Consider the following 18460-nt stretch of genomic DNA (forward strand, 5'->3'; position numbering starts at 1 on the left):
TGTGATTATAAGTAATCAAAATGACGAAATATCGACGGTCATAAGTTGTTCAAAATGGCGGCGGTCGGGATGCGAAAATCCTTGCCGCTGTTCCGACATTCTGGAGTTATTTGGCAAGCAAACAGGTACTTGAATATAATTCCTAATGAAAGAAATGAGTAGCCTTTGTTTTAGAGTGTTTATTCAATCGCTGATCGTGTTCATAACTCTAAGAATGAGTTTTTCTTTTCCAGGTCGTTGAGGTTATGTTGTTGCCGGTTTTCATCCGGTTTTGAAGCGATATTGAGGAATAAAATCTACAGTTCTCATGAAGATAAAGGCACCAACGTTAGCGTAGTACCAAAACGAACTTTAATAGGATCATTTATTCCCAATCCACTCAGCTCCTCTCGGAGGAAAAAGTATTCTGAGAGGCGACTTCTTGGGTGAGTCTCAAGCTATGAGTTTACGTACACTTTTAAGCTTAATAAGCTTACCTGCTTAGCTAAATATAAGGTTAAGCTTAAACTTTATTCAGTTGAAGATTTTGTTGGAAGTCTCGAATAGGCCAGTACATGGCGTATCTAGTCTGAAACTTTATGCTATAATATTCGTTATTGTCATGGATTTTGGACTTATCAATGGTAATTAAACTTAGGTTTGTTTATTGTGTATACAGTGATGCTAATTAGGCTTGTTAGGCAATAATAATTTATTAGCTTATTAAAAGTCTTGCCAAGATAAATTTGCCAAGTAATATGGCCCGTAAAGTAGCAACAGCACTTGAAATGAAGTTGCAACAAACGACACTCTTTCAACAATTTTCTTTCAATTTCTGACAGCAGGCATTTGGTATTGATATAACAGTAGGGGTGGTGAATGGTCCTTCAAAAAATGCGTGTCTTGCAAAATTTTAGCCAAATTTCAAGGGTCTCATCGTCTCAAATTTTTCTTTGACGCCTTCTCTGCGTCTCGATTTCTTTTGCAAGGCTAAAAAGGTCTCGGGCTCGCAGAAAAGATATCAGTCTCACCGTCTCGCAAAGTCTCGCATTTACCATTCGACACCCCTAACAGTGGCATGGGACATTTTTTCAAATTCTAACAAGGGACACAGGACCCTTTGTCCCAGCCTCGGCATAACTAGCAGGGCTTCTTGTTAGATTTCAGGCAGATCATTTTTACCTCATGGTAATGAGGTATTAAAAATGACGATTTATTTCACTCATGGACTCACTCACTCACTCCATTCCGATATAAAACCGCAATTAATTCATGCATTAAACGGTAAACGTGCTGACAGAAAGGTCCGGTTTTCCTCTGCCTCCCCGCCCTTGTGTTCTGTTCATATATCTGGGGGGTGGGATAGAGGCCAAATGTTTGCTTGAGTGCAGAGATGAACATTCAAAATGGCATGTCGGGCCGAAATTCTCAAAGGTGGTTTTTCGTTCCTTTCGCTTCATCCTCGATCTAAATACACCTTTGTAGACCTTACAAACGAAGAGGAAATGTTCCGGAAAATACTCAAGTGGAAAGAAATGGGCTTCAAAGCAAAGGTTGTTGAACCTGTTTGATCAGAAAGATCAGTTCATTTGGACAACGGAGAATCGATCAGGCGCAGGAAGAATGCAACTTTACCATCCTGGAGAAAAGTACTAAGCGTTCCTTCCTCTGTTGTATTTTTGTACAAAACAAGCAGGATATATAAATGCACTGGTTTCACCAATCGTTCGGAAGCTGTTCGGTAAATGTGACACGACAAAGCACATGCTTTTCGTATTGAAGTGCCGAGAAGTGCTGTTATACACGCGCACATGACAAAGGACATGTTTTTCGTATTGAAGTGCTGAGAAGTGCTGTTATACACGCAAATGACAAAGGATATTTTTTCGTGCTAAGACGTGCTGCTGTTCGTCTCTTTGCGGAGTAGATTTTTGGTCTGTTATTGATTTAAGTATGGATGTAGATACAGAAAATAAATTAAAGTAAAATGACAGGTGCGATGTCATTACAGTGTAAAAATGCCCTTTAATTTAATAAGAAAATATTAAATTACACTTTAATCGCACAAAACTTGAAGAAATGTTTATTTTCAATGGAATGAAATATGAATTAATTGACACTACACTATGTCCGTAGTGTCTATCACGGACCAGTCAAGGAGTGAACTTGGAGTTTAAAAGGAAAAAAAAAACTATCAAGTTTCGGCTCAACTAGAGACAACAGCGCTACCTATTTACATCTTACAGAATAAGTATGATTGGCTGTTATTCATGCTGCTAAAAACACCTTCCAACAAACTAACACTAAAAAATCTTTACAAAGGCAGTCACTTCAGAAACACAAGTCATGTTTGTGTGAGTCACGGAGTGTGCGTGACATGAATTTCCTTCACCACGTCATCTTTTGCTTTAAACAACATGTCTGGCAGGATAAAGCAGGGGCACCCAACGGAATATTTCGTTAAAAATATCTGTTCGGAAGACGATTTGAGATCTAGAATTTTCGGAACATTCATTGTAAATTTTTTTGCTTGCATGCCTTTCCTAGGATTTTCGAATATCTAAAAAATGGTATAATTGTTCATTTTTAACGGATTTTTACTCTAAAAAGGTCACCTAGAATTTTCGGGAGCCCTTCTCTGGCTGGAATTTTTTCGAAAAGGTAAGTTTTGATCCCTATAACTTTCGGATCACTAGACTTTCAGCTAGGAAATCCGAACAGATAAAAAAAATTTTAGGGGATAAAAATATGCCTATATCTACCGTTTGTACTAAAATACGTTGAACGGTGCTATCTTTAAGTGGTTTTGAACTATATTCTCGATGGGTGCCCCTGATAAAGGCCTGCTAACGCATCTAAATATTTATTTTGTTCCGAATGTTCAATAAAATATGGTCCACTTCACGCCAATAAAATGTAGACTAAGGCCATCCCGTTGTATTTCTCCGTTTAGCGTCGACCGACAAAATTTTCGAAATATAAATAGAGCAATCTAACTGCACATGTTATTCCCCTGGCGCGTTGACATATATCCCGTGCCTTGACACAGTTGCTGTGCTTGCAATTTACGTTTCGATTCCCAAATTAAACTCAAAAAAAAAATATTCAACATGTTCTGGGAAAATTGTACAACTTGTACTCGCTCCGAGCCAAACACCTGACTTACACAAAAATAAATACTTCACACATACAGACCACAGAGTATTCGTAAATATTTACACGTCCAAGCGGTCTTTGCTTACCTTTTCGCAATGTGATTAATCAGTCCTAAGGATCAAAGGTTACACTAAAATATTTTGTGGTGAAAAAATAGAAATCGCGCTACGAAACCTGAGAGCACGGACCATCAATGCCGCAACTTCCATGGAAAAATTAAACATTCAAAGCCAAACAAAGTGACATGTTTGAACGCTTATTTGAAAAAAAAACCTATCAATGACCCATTGACGCAAGAAAACATTCAAAGGCAAATTAAGTGAGATTGTGACATTATTGATGGCAGCTATAAGCTACATGCAGTTACGCTTAAATTATAAAAAGTATTATTGCGCTTGCCGTGTGACGTCTTTTAGTTAACACGACATTCACAGCACGTTTTTGTTTCGTGTCACGTCATCTCGTGTCACGTTAGTATTGAACGCTAGTAATAAAGTGAAATTGCGTTACATTATTGGATTTCATCGAATTACCATGAGGTTGCTCGAAGAGCCTTTGATTATATTAGAATAATATGTCACAGTTCCAGAAGCAAAAGATAAGAACCTTTCGGGGGAGCAGAATTAAGTATCCAGTCGTTATAGAGATGTGGCTGTTGTAGGGAGGTTTCATTAAGGGTAAAGTTCACAGATTCACGGGTTTAGTCGAAAAATTCTGGCCAAATGCATAAAAATGTGATGGACTGCATGTAGTGGGCTGCGTGTATTTTTAATTTTTTAATTTTTAATTTATTGCAGTTTTCAGTGATATGCGAACTCTGAAATACAATCCTTGACCAACAGTTTATGCTTTGCTTTTTGCTGCCCTCAATCATCTTAGCAGACCTCTCAGGAAACAGAAGTTCACTTTAACCGGGTCAGATGGTGCCATTTGTCAGTTGTGACTGGTAGATTTCGATCCATTTTGTTCGTTTCTGTTTTACATGGTTTGTTGGCTGTCACCATAATTATGATTGACAGTAGCGAAAAACGCAATGGTCAGTTGGATTTTGAATTTCACAGTTCACATATCACTGAAAACCGCAATAAAGTTTTCCTAGAAATTTATAATATTTTTTTCTGTTGTCAGTTACTCAATGGAGGACATGTATGCAGTTGTATCAGATGTTGAAGACTATAAACACTTTGTTCCCTGGTGCAGGGACTCAAAGATTTTTGCCAGAAAACCAGGTTACCTGAAAGCCAAACTAGCTGTTGGCTTTCCACCAGTGGTGGAAAAGTATAATTCAGTTGTTACTATGGTCCCACCAAACCTAGTGAAGGTATTTTGTTTAATCATTATAATCAAGCTAGTTGCAGATGTTTCAAGGACGTTTGCATAAAATATGCTGCCATAGGATTTTTTACTCAAACTTTTCCTTTCCAGTCAACTCTCTCTTAACGGACACCTCTATAAGACGGACACTTTCATAAGACAGACCCCTGGTGATGGTCCCTGTTGTTTTTCAGTCATTTTACTGTAACTAAACTCCCTATAAGACAGACACCTCTCTAAGATGGGCAGTTGGAGCTGGTCCCGAAGGTGTCCATTTTACAGATAGTTGACTGTAGTCAGTAACTGATGTCAGAGTTGCAAAAAAATTGGGGTTCACATACTTTAAAGCGTGTGTAAAAATACCCTGACTCTGAAAACTTGGTCCTTGGTCCTCAGGCCTGGTCAGCCTGATTTTAAAGATGATTTCCAGTCCGTACTGTGCAGACTCAGGGTTTGTTTTCATTTTTGTTTTGAATTCGTTGAAACGTTACACTTCAGTGATAGCGTACATGAAGTTTTTTAGTTCGCCATTACGGATCGTTTCATTCAAGAATTCACGATGAGCTAAAACGTCCGTTTGAAATACCGTCGAGCTTCTTTTACTTGTTATTATTGTTTTGCAAGGATATCTGGCGTTAATAATGAAGAAAAAGGTAAGTTTTGTCCCGGAATTTTTATTTTTGCTAGTAAACATCTTCTGTTTGTGTGACTCACAAACATTGCAGGCAGAGATTGCGCAGTACGGACTGGAAATCATCTTTAAGTTAAGAATATTAAAGATGAGTTAAGGTATCAGTGTACCCCAAATGACCATCATGCGTTGGAGCTGCCTTACCGTCTGGTAATTAACGCAAACCCCAACAAAGTATATATTTTCTGAAAGCTTAGGAATTGTAGATTACGGAGATATATTTATTTTAAGTAAAAATAATGATGTTATCCAAAGAGAACGTGTTATTTCCAAAAGTACCGAGGCTCATAAATCGGGTTCGTTTCCGGACAAATTTGAGTGGGAAAAAACGATTAGCATCGCTATGTGTTCTTCACACATTTCTCTAAGAAACTGTGTCGGGGAATATTGATTACTTGTCTGGTTTGTTTTTGACACGCAGATAAACTTTAAAAGTGTAAGGAACAACTATTGTCTGCGTTTAAACAGCCATAACTTTTGAAAGAAGAAAAAAGTTAAAATTCGCCGACACAGTTTTGTTGCTCAATTATCGGGCAACATTCTTGCCAAATTTCAGCGAAAATTTTTGAAACCCCATTGAAAACGAACTTAAAATGTGCGCCTCTCTCTTCGAAACTTTGTTTACGAGATACGAAAGAAAATGTATTTTGGGGCGTGCTTCCGCTTTAATGAGATTAATTACACAAGACGTGTGAAAATGATCACGCGTTGAGCGATAGAATGAAGGTTCATTTTACTTTAACAATAGAACTTGTTCAAAGCGGTGTCAAATGTTGCTTCTGGTCGGAAACAGTCTGTTGCATAATTTTATTTCTACCGCTCGCTTTATAACAATTTTCGTCTTAGTGCAACAGTTTTAGAAATGTGAAATCTAAAACAACAAAAACGTGGAGTCGCAAGTAAGCCGAGGAACTGGTCGTGATGCCAGGTCGTGGCGTTACCGCTTCAAGCGGCGAAAAATAATTCGATGTCGCTATCTACTAGTCGCTGACTAGTGAAGCAGCCAAATCTTTTGTCTTTTTCCGTTGTTGCAGCATTCTTTGAACATGAGAAAGGAATGGGAAAATGTTTCTTCTTTCACGTCTGAAAAACTATGCATTTTGTCAGGGAAAAACACCCAAAGCATCTCGTCGAAAACCAAGAACTGTAATATAAAATCACGCAACGGTAGATCGCCGCGCTTCTTTAGACAACCTGTTGACAGCTAAAACTATCAAATAATTAATGGCAAGAAAAGTTTTTCGTTCATAACTTTGTGTAGAGTCAATCTTTTTCCATGCTCTTTTTTTTGAATGAAAGGTCTTAATGAGATCTACCTGAAAATACCAAAATATATTTTTCTTAAAAATGGTCAATTTTGGGGTACACTGATACCTTAATAGAGACTAATTAATCTTTAAGTCAAGTTGTATTTAGGAGGGTCTAAAGTTATTTCAATGGACCTCATCCTTCTATAAAAAGACAAGCAGTGATCACTGTGCATTGAAGGAAGGAAAAACTGTGTAAATCTTAATTTGTTTTTCAACGATAATGATTCATTACAGGCTGAATGCACAGATGGGGAGATGTTCAACTACATGAAGACTATCTGGAAATTTAGTCCAGGTTTACCAGGAAACCCCAACACGTGTACACTGGACTTTTATGTAAGTCACTTTGACTTTAAATATGGTACATTGTGATAGTAATGTACAAATAAAAAAGAATGTATAAATGTACAAAATAATATGTACATTTGGGAACATTTACTATTTGATTATTTTATTACATGAAATTTTCGTGACACGTTAATTTTGAGGGTCGCGATTTTGAGGTGCACATATTTCGCGACACTTAAATTTCGCGATTTTGAGAAAATTTTGTATTTTGAATCACTTTAATTTCGCGTTTTTAATGAGACACAATTTACATTTTCTTAGCAATATATGTTGACATGCCTTTGAATTATATAAAACGACTTCATCAAAGGAACAATAACGTCAAAATTAACAAATATGCAGGAGGGGTCTACAAGTGTGTCAATTGACGACAACACCCATTTACATTGATTACTGACATATGCGAGTCACTTAATATTCGCGTCATGTTATGTTCACGACACTTTTTGTTCGCGTCACTTTAATTTTGCAATTTTTTTAGAATCGCGAAATTCGCGAAATTAAAGTGTCGTGAAAATTTCATGTAATAACTAAAAGGTATTTTGTTAAATTTTTGTTATTTTATTTTGTTGCCTGAAGACAAAAAAATAGTCACAAGTCTGTGGCATTTTGTGGCTTGAGGTTTTGCACGTTTTTGTTTTAGATTGACTTTCAGTTTGTGGCACACTTGTTTAAATTTGTGTTAGGTAAGATAGGTTAGATTCAAGCTCCTTTCTTATAACTTTTGGCCAGTCATATTTGGCAACTAAAGGTCTGAAATTCATAATTTTTTGCTTTGCAGATAGAATTTGAGTTTCGATCTGTTCTCCATTCTAAGCTGTCAACTGTGTTCTTCGATGAAGTAGTAAAGAAAATGGTCAAAGCATTTGAAAAGAGATGCTACTATCTCTATGGGCCAGGCCATCTCCACAGCACTGTGAAATCTAGGACAGTACCAGCAGGTACGAAAAGTTGACCTTCAGCAACACTCTTCATGAATCAGTATAAAGGCCTGTGAAAAAGAACAAAACACAGCATTGCACAGCATTGCCTAACATTGTTTGGCAAGTGTTGTCCAATGTTGTCCAATGTTGGCCAAGGGTGTTCAAACGGTCACAACATGTTGGTCAATGTTGGGTGAAACTTATACCCAGGAGTCCATATAAAACCATGGTTACCAAGCATTCAGTGGTCACAAGCAGGCCCAACAATGTTGTGGGAACCGTGCAAACATAGGCAACTTGTTGCGACATGCTCCACTGATGATCCTGAGAACAAGAAAAAAAAATGTTGGCTGATATTGGGTCAAAAGTTTGACTGATTTCAAACTTCACGCAACGTTTGTCAACATCACAATATTTGTCAGTGTTGTGCCAACTTGTTGCATTCATTTGCACAGGGCTTAAAAGGCTACACCTGCATTTTCACCATATAACAGTTGTCCAAACTGCCAGAGCTTATCCTGGGTAGCAAGAAGTGGCTAGTTCCATGGTACATAGTGCCTCGTGAGTGGGGTGTCAATCCATTGCAGATTAAAGCCCTACATTTTGTCAGGTACCCCTAACATTTCAAGAGTGCTCATTTATACACCTGGGTGGATAGAGGCAATGTAAGAGTTTAGTGTCCTGTCCAAAAACACAATACAATGTCCCTGGTCAGCCAGCTCTTGAACCTGTACCAAGCAGTATCAAATTATAGTGTAGCATGTGTTATGAAAGCAAAGTTGTGTGGTGTTTTGACTACACATGACTATAATATTACAGTACTGTATTATTTTAATCTGTATGTGTAAGATTAACAAACTAATGATATTTTTTTTGTTAACTTCAGGGGCAAGATGACATAAGTAGAACATGAAGTCCCTTTGAATGCAGTATGGATGCCATTCTTTTAATAACTTACTAGGAATCACACCAAAGAATAATATTTATAAAATTATTTTAAGACAGTATAACTCAATGCAAACTATTCAAACTATGTTGTATCTACAGACTACAAAAAAGAAACAGTCTAAAAAATTATTGTTGGTTTAGATATAATGAGCTGTCATTAGAATTTTAAGATTCTGAAATGCTGATGATTGTGACCAATTAGGGTTGGGTTTTTTTTTTAATCAAATAGGCCATACCTAGTAGTTGTATTGTTTCATTTTTAAGGTCCACAATTAGAGTGTTAATTACTTAAATTAAAGATTGTTACACAGTGTTTCAATAAGACCTGGCACCCCCCAGACCTCTTAGGGATGTCTTGTATTAAATTGGTCACCGGCTTAAAATCATGCAGCGCCCTCTACAGGGGAGATATTTTCAGCCTTTAATTTTGCTCTCTCTCTGATGGATGCCGCACAGCAACAGCCACCTACTTAAGATCTTATTGAAAGCCCTGATTTTGGTTATTTTAACGTTATTGCAGCCATGTGTAGGAAGTGTAATTATTTTACCATATAATAGCAAGTGTACAGCAAATTGCAAAATCTGAGGATCTCTACTAGAAAATGATTTTGTTAAAAAAAAATGCTATGAAGTTCATAGCATTTTTTTTAATTGAACTGTTTTGAAATTGGATAATTTAGACCTAAGGCACACTGATTATGGTTTATTGATAATTATGGTTGTTGATTTTTGCAATGGGAATTACCTAACCTATTTATTGTGATAATGGATTGTTTTGTGTGAGAAGTATGTTATGACATTGAAATGTTCTCCATGTAGGTTTTTAGCTCAATGGGCCCTAATGCATTTTACAAAAACAAAGATCTTAATATGCAGTAATATATAATTTTATGACAAAGTACTGGGGAATGGTGCAATTCAGAGAATGCTCAGTGGCTACCTGACGCAAGCTGAGTTTTCCATACTGACTATTACACATTTATTTTAATATAACTTTTAACAACGTGGCACTGGTACATCGGGATGTTATCACCAAATTGATAGCAATCTTTATTCTTATCACTTTTCTACTCAGTGATGAATTGATTTTGTTAGGACAACTGGCATAGATATAAGGGTTCTTTTCTGTCACAGCATATTAATTAAATTAAATGTTTTAATGCATTGGGCCGGTCCCACATTTTGTACAAAATTCCTCCTCTCTTGACAAACAAAATAAAGACTTAATAGTCCAACTGTTTGGGAATTGTGTTTTTTGTTTATGCAATAAACCTACTGATACATTTCAAGACTGCTTGTTATCCCCAGGGGGGTACTTGGGATTTCAAATGATGGGGATGATCAAATGGGGGCAAAATTCAAGACCCAAAAAAATCCCGAGGGCTTCCAACATAACCCCAAAAAAGCCCTAGATCAAACATTAACCCCTTAAAAATCAACAGCAAAACACGTTTGTTTGTAATTTATTCACAGAAAAACGCAGCCAAAGCACTACCAGGCGAATGTTCAGACTGTTTTAAATACCCAAAAACATCCCTACTTAAATAAATAAAAAAATACTTGCCAAATTTTCCTACCCGAAAAAATCCCGGAATCGAAAATTTCGAACCCCAAAAAATCCTTCGATCATCCCCGTCACTTAAAATCCCGAGTACCCCCCCCCCCCCTGGGTTGTTATCCTTCATTGGATGTTGGGCTCCAGGGTGGGGGGAGGGGGACTCCCATATAAAGGAACAGGGTTAATAAAAAATGAATTATTTTGCTCTCGCTTAGATAATTCCAATAATTTTAGCTGTCAAGGTCTAATAAACACAAGAAGAAACAAGAAAAACACTGACACTTCTTTGGCAGTCTACACCGTTCAGGCATTAAATGCTCTCTTAAAGGGGTAAAAAAAAAACTTGAGCCATGACCAGATATTAGGCCCCTTTACAAATAGAACCAAGACGTGAGACGTGTAACATTCGATAAACGATTTATTACAAAAAAAGATCACTTTCTGCTCTCACCGAAATTTTACAGTTAAATTTAAAATCGGTCCCAAAAAACTGTATCACAGCAACTTTATTGAAACACTTTTACAGACAATTAATTGGGCACTTCTCACCAACGTCGGTTACCTGAAAATGTAGAAATATGTATTTTTTAGTACGAAAGCATAGAAATTTAAGAACTTAGCCTGGTTTTCACTAGCGACGCAAGCACGAGCGCAAGGATAACAGCTCTTATTTCTCAGTGAAAAAGGCTTCGCCCGAGCAAAAGCACAAGCGCATTGTATTTTGATGCTTGTGCTAGTGCTTGCGGCAAGCACAAGGGTCAAAATTTGTCCTTTTTGCGTGATCGCGCTTGTGCTTGCGTCGCTAGTGAAAACCAGGCTTTAGGCGCCGCGCGCACATACCAATACAGCTTATCGATGCGGAGCGAGCGAAGCAGTAGTTCTTCAGACTTCTCCTTAATATTTGTCTCTTAGAATATGCTATCCTACTTCCAAATTGCACACTTCATCCAAATTTCCGCAGCACTTAAATAGCGCTAGCTACACTACTATAAGGGAGTACCCCTCGGAACGTTGCTCAACAACCAGGAGCCACAGAACTAAAGATTAGTTACCTAACGCATATAAAGATTTGTTTAAATCTTCAGCACAATGTAACTAGTCTAAAAGTACTACCTAAAAATGACCTCTTGAACAAAATTCGCTTAAAAATTCAATGAAATTAGCCGAATGAAAAGCTGAACTCCGTGTAGTTCCACGTTGTAATTACTAACCTTGCCAGGGAGGTCTGGTCTCAATATCCATGAGGCTTCTCATGGGCCTGGCACGCCTGTTTGAATTAACATCCATCAAGGGTCTGAGAGGTGTGGTCTGAACACTCATGAGGCTAGGAACTGGATGTCTGCCGCTAGAATACACGGGAGGTCTGTATCCATTGCTCATATTACCACGAAATGGACGTCTGGTGGTATCGATTCTTCTGCCACGTCCGACATTGAGATCAGAAGCCATGGGAAGCCTGGGCACCACTGGCCTCGTGTGAGACCAATAATTCACTGTACCCCTGGACGCATGACACATGTTGTGGTGGGTACCCACGTCATCGAAACTAACCACAAGCGTTGATGGTCTAGTCAGGTGATCGGCGGCAGCCACGCTGGACTTGGTCTCACAGTCGACAGGCGCTGGCTGCCTATAGTTAGATGGTGGATGATCCTGTAAAAACAATTCAAAAATAAGAAAACTTGAAGGTTTTTTAATTAGAAATTCTTATGTTCGTATTTAAAGGAGGAAACAAAACATACGCTTAAGTGGATTGTTGAGTTATATAGGCACGAACACGAGAAAAGTGCATCGAAGATTATGAGGCACAGCCGAATTTTTTCCCTTTTCTCAAGTGTTCTTAAGGTGACTCAAAGACGTGTCCTGCTGTTTCCGTTACTTCAAATTTAACAGATCAATACTACGACTTTAGTTCAGTTGACGCAAAAATTATGCTCTCCAATACATATTTTGGTTCAAAAATTGGATCAAATCATTGGCAAAACCCTTCAAGGGGGCACTTAGAAATAAACGTGTTTTTAACAGGAGATACCGTTTCTATAGATAGATAGATAGATAGATAGATAGATAGATAGATAGATAGATAGATAGATAGATAGATAGATAGATAGATAGATAGATAGATAGATAGATAGATAGATAGATAGTTAATTTATATTTTTACTTAACTGACAAAAAAATAAATTAAATAAAAATATATATAAATAAATAAATAAAAAAAAAAATAATAATAAAATAATATTTATAGTAACTTTTAATTACAAGAAGAGACGACCGCTGTCTGCAAAATAATAAGTGTTGGACCTACCAAGTCAAGTCCGGTTTCTCCTGAATTAGTAGTGTTCGACGCAGGGTTCGTTCCGGGTCCTACCAAATGAAGTCCGGTTTCCCCAGAATTAGTAGTGTTGGACGTTGGGCTCGTCCCGGGTAGGCTTTTATAGATTGTGCTCCAGAATTAAAAGTGGCATATTATGCTACTAGCAGTGCTCAAAAGTGGTTTTGCCAAATTAGAGGTGCAAAAATTATGCCAGAATTCCCAAATTATGCTTCTGATTTCCGAAATTATGCTCTACAAAATGACGTAGATTCTATACATAGAGGTGCGCAATAACGACACCAAATTATGATGTTTTTTAAATAAACTGTTGTTGTAAATTTATTTGTGTTTATGGCAGTTTATCACGGCCGTCAGCTGTCCAAATTAGCTGCTCGCATCTCTAAACCGTTTGTAAAATGCCTCCAACGACTTAACAATCAGAATTGTATAGCTAAAACACGCATTGGGCAAGAACAAACTACCTAAATTTCATTTATTTCTGTAGAAAGTACACCATATTTACTACATTTTATGAATTTATGCTCCAAAAAGTGCTAAAAATTGCTAATTATGCCGTGGCAGTGCTCGTTTCACAAATTATGCTTTTTAGCTCCAATTATGCCAAAAATTATGCTAGGACAATCTATAAAAGCCTAGTCCCGGGTCCTGCCAAATGAAGACCGGTTTCTCCAGAATTAGTAGTGTTGGACGTTGGGCTCGTCCCGGGTCCGACCAAATGAAGACCGGTTTCTGCAGAATTAGTAGTGTTGGACGTTGGGCTCGTCCCGGGTCCGACCAAATGAAGACCGGTTTCTGCAGAATTAGTAGTGTTGGACGTTGGGCTCGTCCCGGGTCCTACCAAATGAAGACCGGTTTCTGCAGAATTAGTAGTGTTGGACGTTGGGCTCGTCCCGGGTCCTACCAAATGAAGTCCGGTTTCTGCAGAATTAGAAGTGTTGGACGTTGGGCTTGTCTCGGATCCGACCAAATGAAGTCCAGTTTCTCCAGAATGAGTAGTGTTGGACATAGGGCCCGTCCCGGGTCCGACCAAATGAAGACCGGTTTCTGCAGAATTAGTAGTGTTGGACATTGGGCTCGTCCCGGGTCCTACCAAATGAAGTCCGGCTTCTGCAGAATTAGTAGTGTTGGACGTTGGGCTTGTCTCGGATCCGACCAAATGAAGTCCGGTTTCTGCAGAATTAGTAGTGTTGGACATAGGGCTCGTCCCGGGTCCTACCAAATGAAGTCCGGCTTCTGCAGAATTAGTAGTGTTGGACGTTGGGCTTGTCTCGGGTCCTACCAAATGAAGTCCGGTTTCTGCAGAATTAGTAGTGTTGGACGTTGGGCTTGTCTCGGGTCCTACCAAATGAAGTCCGGTTTCTGCAGAATTAGTAGTGTTGGACGTTGGACTCGTCCCGGGTCCTACCAAATGAAGTCCGGTTTCTCCAGACTTAGTAGTGTTGGACATAGGGCCCGTCCCGGGTCCGACTAAATGAAGTTCGATTTCTCCAGAATAAGTAGTGTTGGACGTTGGCCTTGTCTCGGGTCCGACCAAATGAAGACCGGTTTCTACAGAATTAGTAGTGTTGGACGTTGGGCTCGTCCCGGGTCCTACCAAATTAAGTCCGGTTTCTGCAGAATTAGTAGTGTTGGACGTTGGGCTCGTCCCGAGTCCTACCAAATGAAGTCCGGTTTCTGCAGAATTAGTAGTGTTGGACGTTGGGCGCGTCCCGGGTCCTGCCAAATGAAGACCGGTTTCTGCAGAATTAGTAGTGTTGGACGTTGGACCCCTCCCGGGTCCTACCAAATGAAGACCAGTTTCTCCCGAATTAGTAGTGTTGGACGTTGGGCTCGTTCCGGGTCCTACTAAGTTAAGTCCGGAGTTGGTCGAAGTAGTAGTTGTCGTCCGGGTGGTCTCGTGTCCTACCACGGTCCTCTGATCATGTAACTTCATTTCACTGTGGAAATAAATCAATGTTAGATAAGGTGTTTGTATTGGGTAGCCTTTCTGCTCAGAATTATACGCGTTATAAGCAAAATGTCGCCATTTTCTATGTGACTTGGCTCGCCGGGACATTCATCCTCGTTTTCTTGATCGGAAACAAGCATGGTGACCTTTTTTGTTGCATGATTTTGGTGTACACATTATCCTCGCTGAATTGAAAAATAGTAATAATTAATGAAGATGAAGTGTTCAACATGACACGAGCATGGGTCAAAGAAAAATTCTTAGTCCCCGACGGGAATCGAACCCATGGCCTCCCAGATACCAGTTGGGCGCTCGGTTGGTTGTTCGGAAGTAAAAAAGGTATAGCTCATAGCCTCGAGGATGTAATTTATGATCTAAAAAAAGGTAGGAACGTTTTGTTCGAGTCGACCTGGTTTGATACTTTTTTATGTATTATACATAACATTGCTTTATAATTATATGCTTGCGAATTAGTACATAAAGGGTGTCCGAGAGAGTTCGACGTTTGCTTAGCAGAGAAAACATAAGAACCACTTTCAAGCCTGTTAAACTTTGGGCAGTATCGTTAAGAAACCAAAAGACCGCCCCACCACAAATCAGATCAAGGGAATTGTGAACAAAGTCAAATGCAAAACATGTGATTTTGCCTATGTGGGAGAGAGCAAAAAATCATGGAATTCGCGCGGCGCAGAGCACAAGCCTGGCACTAGATCTAATAACGAAAGCGCAAAAAGGTTTCACGCGGAAACAACAGACCATGACATTCATCCGGATTATGTAGAAATTTAAGAAAGGAATGTCAACAATAGGCAACAACGCTTATTCCTTGAAGCGCTACATTCTATCCAGGACATTAACTGTGTGAATGATCATGTGCATTTCCCACAAGTTTATTTAACATTGGGAACATCTCTAGAGACCGGCGGTGTATAAGAACTTATTATGCAAAAACTGAGCCAATTTTAACTCTGATGAAGGTAACAGAGAGTTACCGAAAATTCAGTTTTATACGTTTTTTTTAACCGATTTTAAGATCAGACTGACAAACCAATTTTTTTTATTTTTTTAAGTATTTTTCAAATAATTTGATTGTAACTACCGCAAAATTTAACGTGGGCCAACAAAAAACGAGAGTGATAAGTAGCATGACAGCTACACAAAGGGTAAGATTGGCGCGCGCTGGGCTAGTTTTGTCACGTTTTTTTGGCAACGTTTTTTACCACTGAAGAAGGGCTTTTGTCCCAAACATTTACCTTTTTCCCAAATAAATCCTTTTGGCAACTATCACCCCTATTGTATTTCACTTGTTATTTTTTAATGCTACGCAGCACAATTTGGAACTTATATTATGTTCTTATTATCGATGTACTCTCGAACCCAGATTTCTTCTTACCACCGAGGGATGAGAATATCTGGGTACGAGATTAATTTTCGATGTAAAGATTGGCTTATTTATCTCTTTTCCGAGCATGTGACCTAACTTCATTGAGTTTACTGTTGCAAACCGTGCTTGGTAGAGAACATTTAGGGAATGTTTTTAAAAAAAATTGGTTGGCAACTTTTTTTTTGAGGAGTTAAACCGCCTTTGTTGATGGTTGGATTTCGTGGGACAGCGGATAGGCATAAATAGATTGTGCTCGGCAACTTTTGAGCAACTTTTAGCGTTTTGAGCAACTTTTTGTAGTACCAGCAACTTATGGACTTTTGTGGCAACTTTTGAGCAACAAATTGATATAAAACCGATCCAAACCATAAAAGGTCGTTTCATTTTGAAGGATTTTTATCTTTTTTATCTATTTTTTTATTTTTTGTTTTTATTATTTTTTTTGTTTTTATCTATCATTGAAGTTAAGTTGAGTTTAAAGCGTATATTGATTACAACGAAGTATTTATATTTCTCATGTAACAATGGCTTTTTGGCCTCTCTTAATGATTGTAAGAATATTTAATGAAAATGTTTAAATGACAACAAACAAACAAATACGTTGTGAGTATTTATCTAAAACAAAACGACTCTAGAGCGAGCAACTTTTCTAAATTTTGGTGGCAACTTTTCGATATTTGAGCAACTTTAGAGCAACTTTTGGGTATATTGTGAAGCAAATTTTCCTGAATTTACTAGCACAATCTATTCATGCCTAACGGCGGAGCTAGCCCCCCCCCCCCCCACTTTTACAGAAAAAATAAAGAATTAATAACAGAAGAGTCTCTTAAGCCCCCCCCCCCCCACCACTTTAAGTCACTAGTCAGCCCCCCGCCCTCAGTTGGAAAAATGCTCCGTCTTCCATGGGTTATACAATTTTTTTTCAATTTTGCTGATTTGCGAAGCGCAATACTGCATTTATAGAGCAGTTTTCAATTGAGTGCCGTAAAACCAAAACCAAAGACAAGTAGTCACTCTGGCCAATCACAAAGGACACAGACAATCCAGTGAACCAATCAAAACTCGAAGCAAATACATGTTGCTGGCACGAAGCGCGGGAAAACGTGCGCGAGCGAGTCACGATTGGTTTTGGTTTTACTCCTGATTGGCTGAGAAAGTGGCACGAGATTTTTAAGCCAATCACTAAGCGCAGTAATGCAAAACCAAAGCAAACGCAATTAACTTTCGACACTCAAGTGAAAACCGCTCTATATCTGGTAAAAACTCTTCATAGTTAAAAAACGCTAATCAAGAAAATGCTTGCCTTCTGTTCTTTCGTTTTACGAGCACGCGATTGCACCAATGTTTTATCAGTATTCCGATATCATTTTAAAACACAACTTACCTTTGTTTAACATTTTTTAAGGTTTCCGTTTCCAAATCATTTGGGAATAGATAGCGCGTTACTGCTTGGAAAGCAAAAAAACTCAACCAAGTGGTAACTAGAACCATCTTTACGTTGAACTCCGAGAAGTTTAACTTTACTTTAATTTATTTCGTCACAAATCATCATTATCATATTATGCGTCACTGCGAGATTTCGAAGTCGCGCGCGCGATTTTTTAATAAGGTCAAATTTATCTAAATATTAGAAGAAAATATAAGAAAAATCTAAACAACTAAATTCCAGAAAGTCGACCGGAAATTATATCATAGGCGTCGTCTTTCCCCCACCGGACATTTCAGCTTTTGAATTTTTGGCTGATCATGCATTTTCCCATCCCCTTGTTCAAAACTTTTTCCTACACATTTGCGTGTCGTCATTTGACTACAAATACCAGAATTCATTTCGCCATTCCTTTGTTATTCAAATTTTGAATTCCCAGTGGGGTTTGAAAAACAATTGCTCTAATTAGAATGACAAAAAGACAAAGCGGAGGATTCCGGTAGTTGTAGTCAAGTGACGCCATCATGCAAATCGCCTATTGATACATAGGGACGGCAGAGCGTTTTGAAACGTGGGGGGGTGGGGGGAGGGGGGAGGAGGGGGCACCGTGCTTTAAGCCAAGCGCATACCCCCGGGGGACGCATCCCTCTTTTTAAATTTCCTAAAAATTCTCTTGTATCCGTAATCGATTTGTGACAATGCATAACCGGGCAGCAGCTCAAACGTGCAGAATGTTATGATCACGTGAAACTCAAACCGACGGAGTCGTAAGCAGGGTTTCCGATTCCGCTTATGACTTCCTTTGCTTATGATCTAGTGAAAACTAATGAACTGTCGTAGTCGCAGGTAGCTTTATAGAAACAAAGTATTCGGAAGGTCTTACAACTAGCTTTGTTTGTTCTTCCGCTTCTGCTTGCGCTGCAGGAGGGGCATCGGGGGGGGGGGGGGGGGTAGGGGTAGGGCGGTGGGCTGACCGCCTTTATATAATCAGCCCAGGGTCAGCCATAAAAACTAGTTTCAAGTCCCAACTGTGGTCAACTAGCCGACGCATAAATTTCAAATCGTTAAATTCCCACCTTCATTGGAACTGCAATGCCAGACGAAAATTATAATCTTTCCAAAGAAATATCAGAAAAG

At 38.7% G+C, this 18460-nt stretch overlaps 3 protein-coding genes across 6 annotated transcripts in view; 2 read left to right on the top strand and 1 right to left on the bottom strand.

The window, feature by feature from the left end:
* The window catches only part of LOC144660170 (uncharacterized), a 166258-nt gene that overhangs the window by 87449 nt on the left and 60349 nt on the right, over positions 1-18460 (top strand). The window lies entirely within an intron of this gene.
* On the top strand, positions 32-9294 carry LOC144660212 (coenzyme Q-binding protein COQ10 homolog B, mitochondrial-like). The gene is made up of 6 exons (XM_078520812.1): positions 32-125; positions 234-425; positions 4264-4456; positions 6685-6786; positions 7580-7739; positions 8608-9294. Exons 1-6 carry the CDS (start codon positions 55-57, stop codon positions 8616-8618), a joined length of 729 nt encoding a protein of 242 aa, XP_078376938.1. The 5' UTR covers positions 32-54; the 3' UTR covers positions 8619-9294.
* On the bottom strand, positions 10630-17414 carry LOC144660247 (uncharacterized). Of its 4 annotated transcripts, none has more exons than XM_078520850.1 (5): positions 17282-17414; positions 13225-14155; positions 12536-12608; positions 11439-11880; positions 10630-10789 (listed from the first exon to the last, which is right to left on the bottom strand). In XM_078520850.1, exons 1-5 carry the CDS (start codon positions 17292-17294, stop codon positions 10773-10775), a joined length of 1476 nt encoding a protein of 491 aa, XP_078376976.1. In that variant the 5' UTR covers positions 17295-17414; the 3' UTR covers positions 10630-10772. The 4 variants fall into 4 exon arrangements, with proteins under 4 accessions (XP_078376976.1, XP_078376974.1, XP_078376973.1 ...); XM_078520848.1 differs by having other exon boundaries at positions 13225-14407; positions 17282-17404; XM_078520847.1 differs by having other exon boundaries at positions 13225-14502; positions 17282-17404.

This window comes from Oculina patagonica, chromosome 7 (genome assembly GCF_052425735.1).
Source record: "Oculina patagonica isolate OP01 chromosome 7, crgOcupat, whole genome shotgun sequence".
NCBI lineage: Eukaryota > Metazoa > Cnidaria > Anthozoa > Scleractinia > Oculinidae > Oculina > Oculina patagonica.

Excerpts from the sequence above, each read along its gene's own strand:
- LOC144660212 (XM_078520812.1), top strand. The coding sequence starts at position 55 with ATGGCGGCGGTCGGGATGCGAAAATCCTTGCCGCTGTTCCGACATTCT. Across the intron at positions 4,457-6,684 it reads TCCCACCAAACCTAGTGAAG|GCTGAATGCACAGATGGGGA; the intron begins GTATTTTGTTTA and ends GATTCATTACAG. Across the intron at positions 6,787-7,579 it reads CGTGTACACTGGACTTTTAT|ATAGAATTTGAGTTTCGATC; the intron begins GTAAGTCACTTT and ends TTTGCTTTGCAG.
- LOC144660247 (XM_078520847.1), bottom strand. The coding sequence starts at position 17,388 with ATGGTTCTAGTTACCACTTGGTTGAGTTTTTTTGCTTTCCAAGCAGTA. Across the intron at positions 14,503-17,281 it reads TTAAAAAATGTTAAACAAAG|TGAAATGAAGTTACATGATC; the intron begins GTAAGTTGTGTT and ends TTATTTCCACAG. Across the intron at positions 11,881-12,535 it reads GAGAAACCGGACTTGACTTG|GATCATCCACCATCTAACTA; the intron begins GTAGGTCCAACA and ends TTGTTTTTACAG.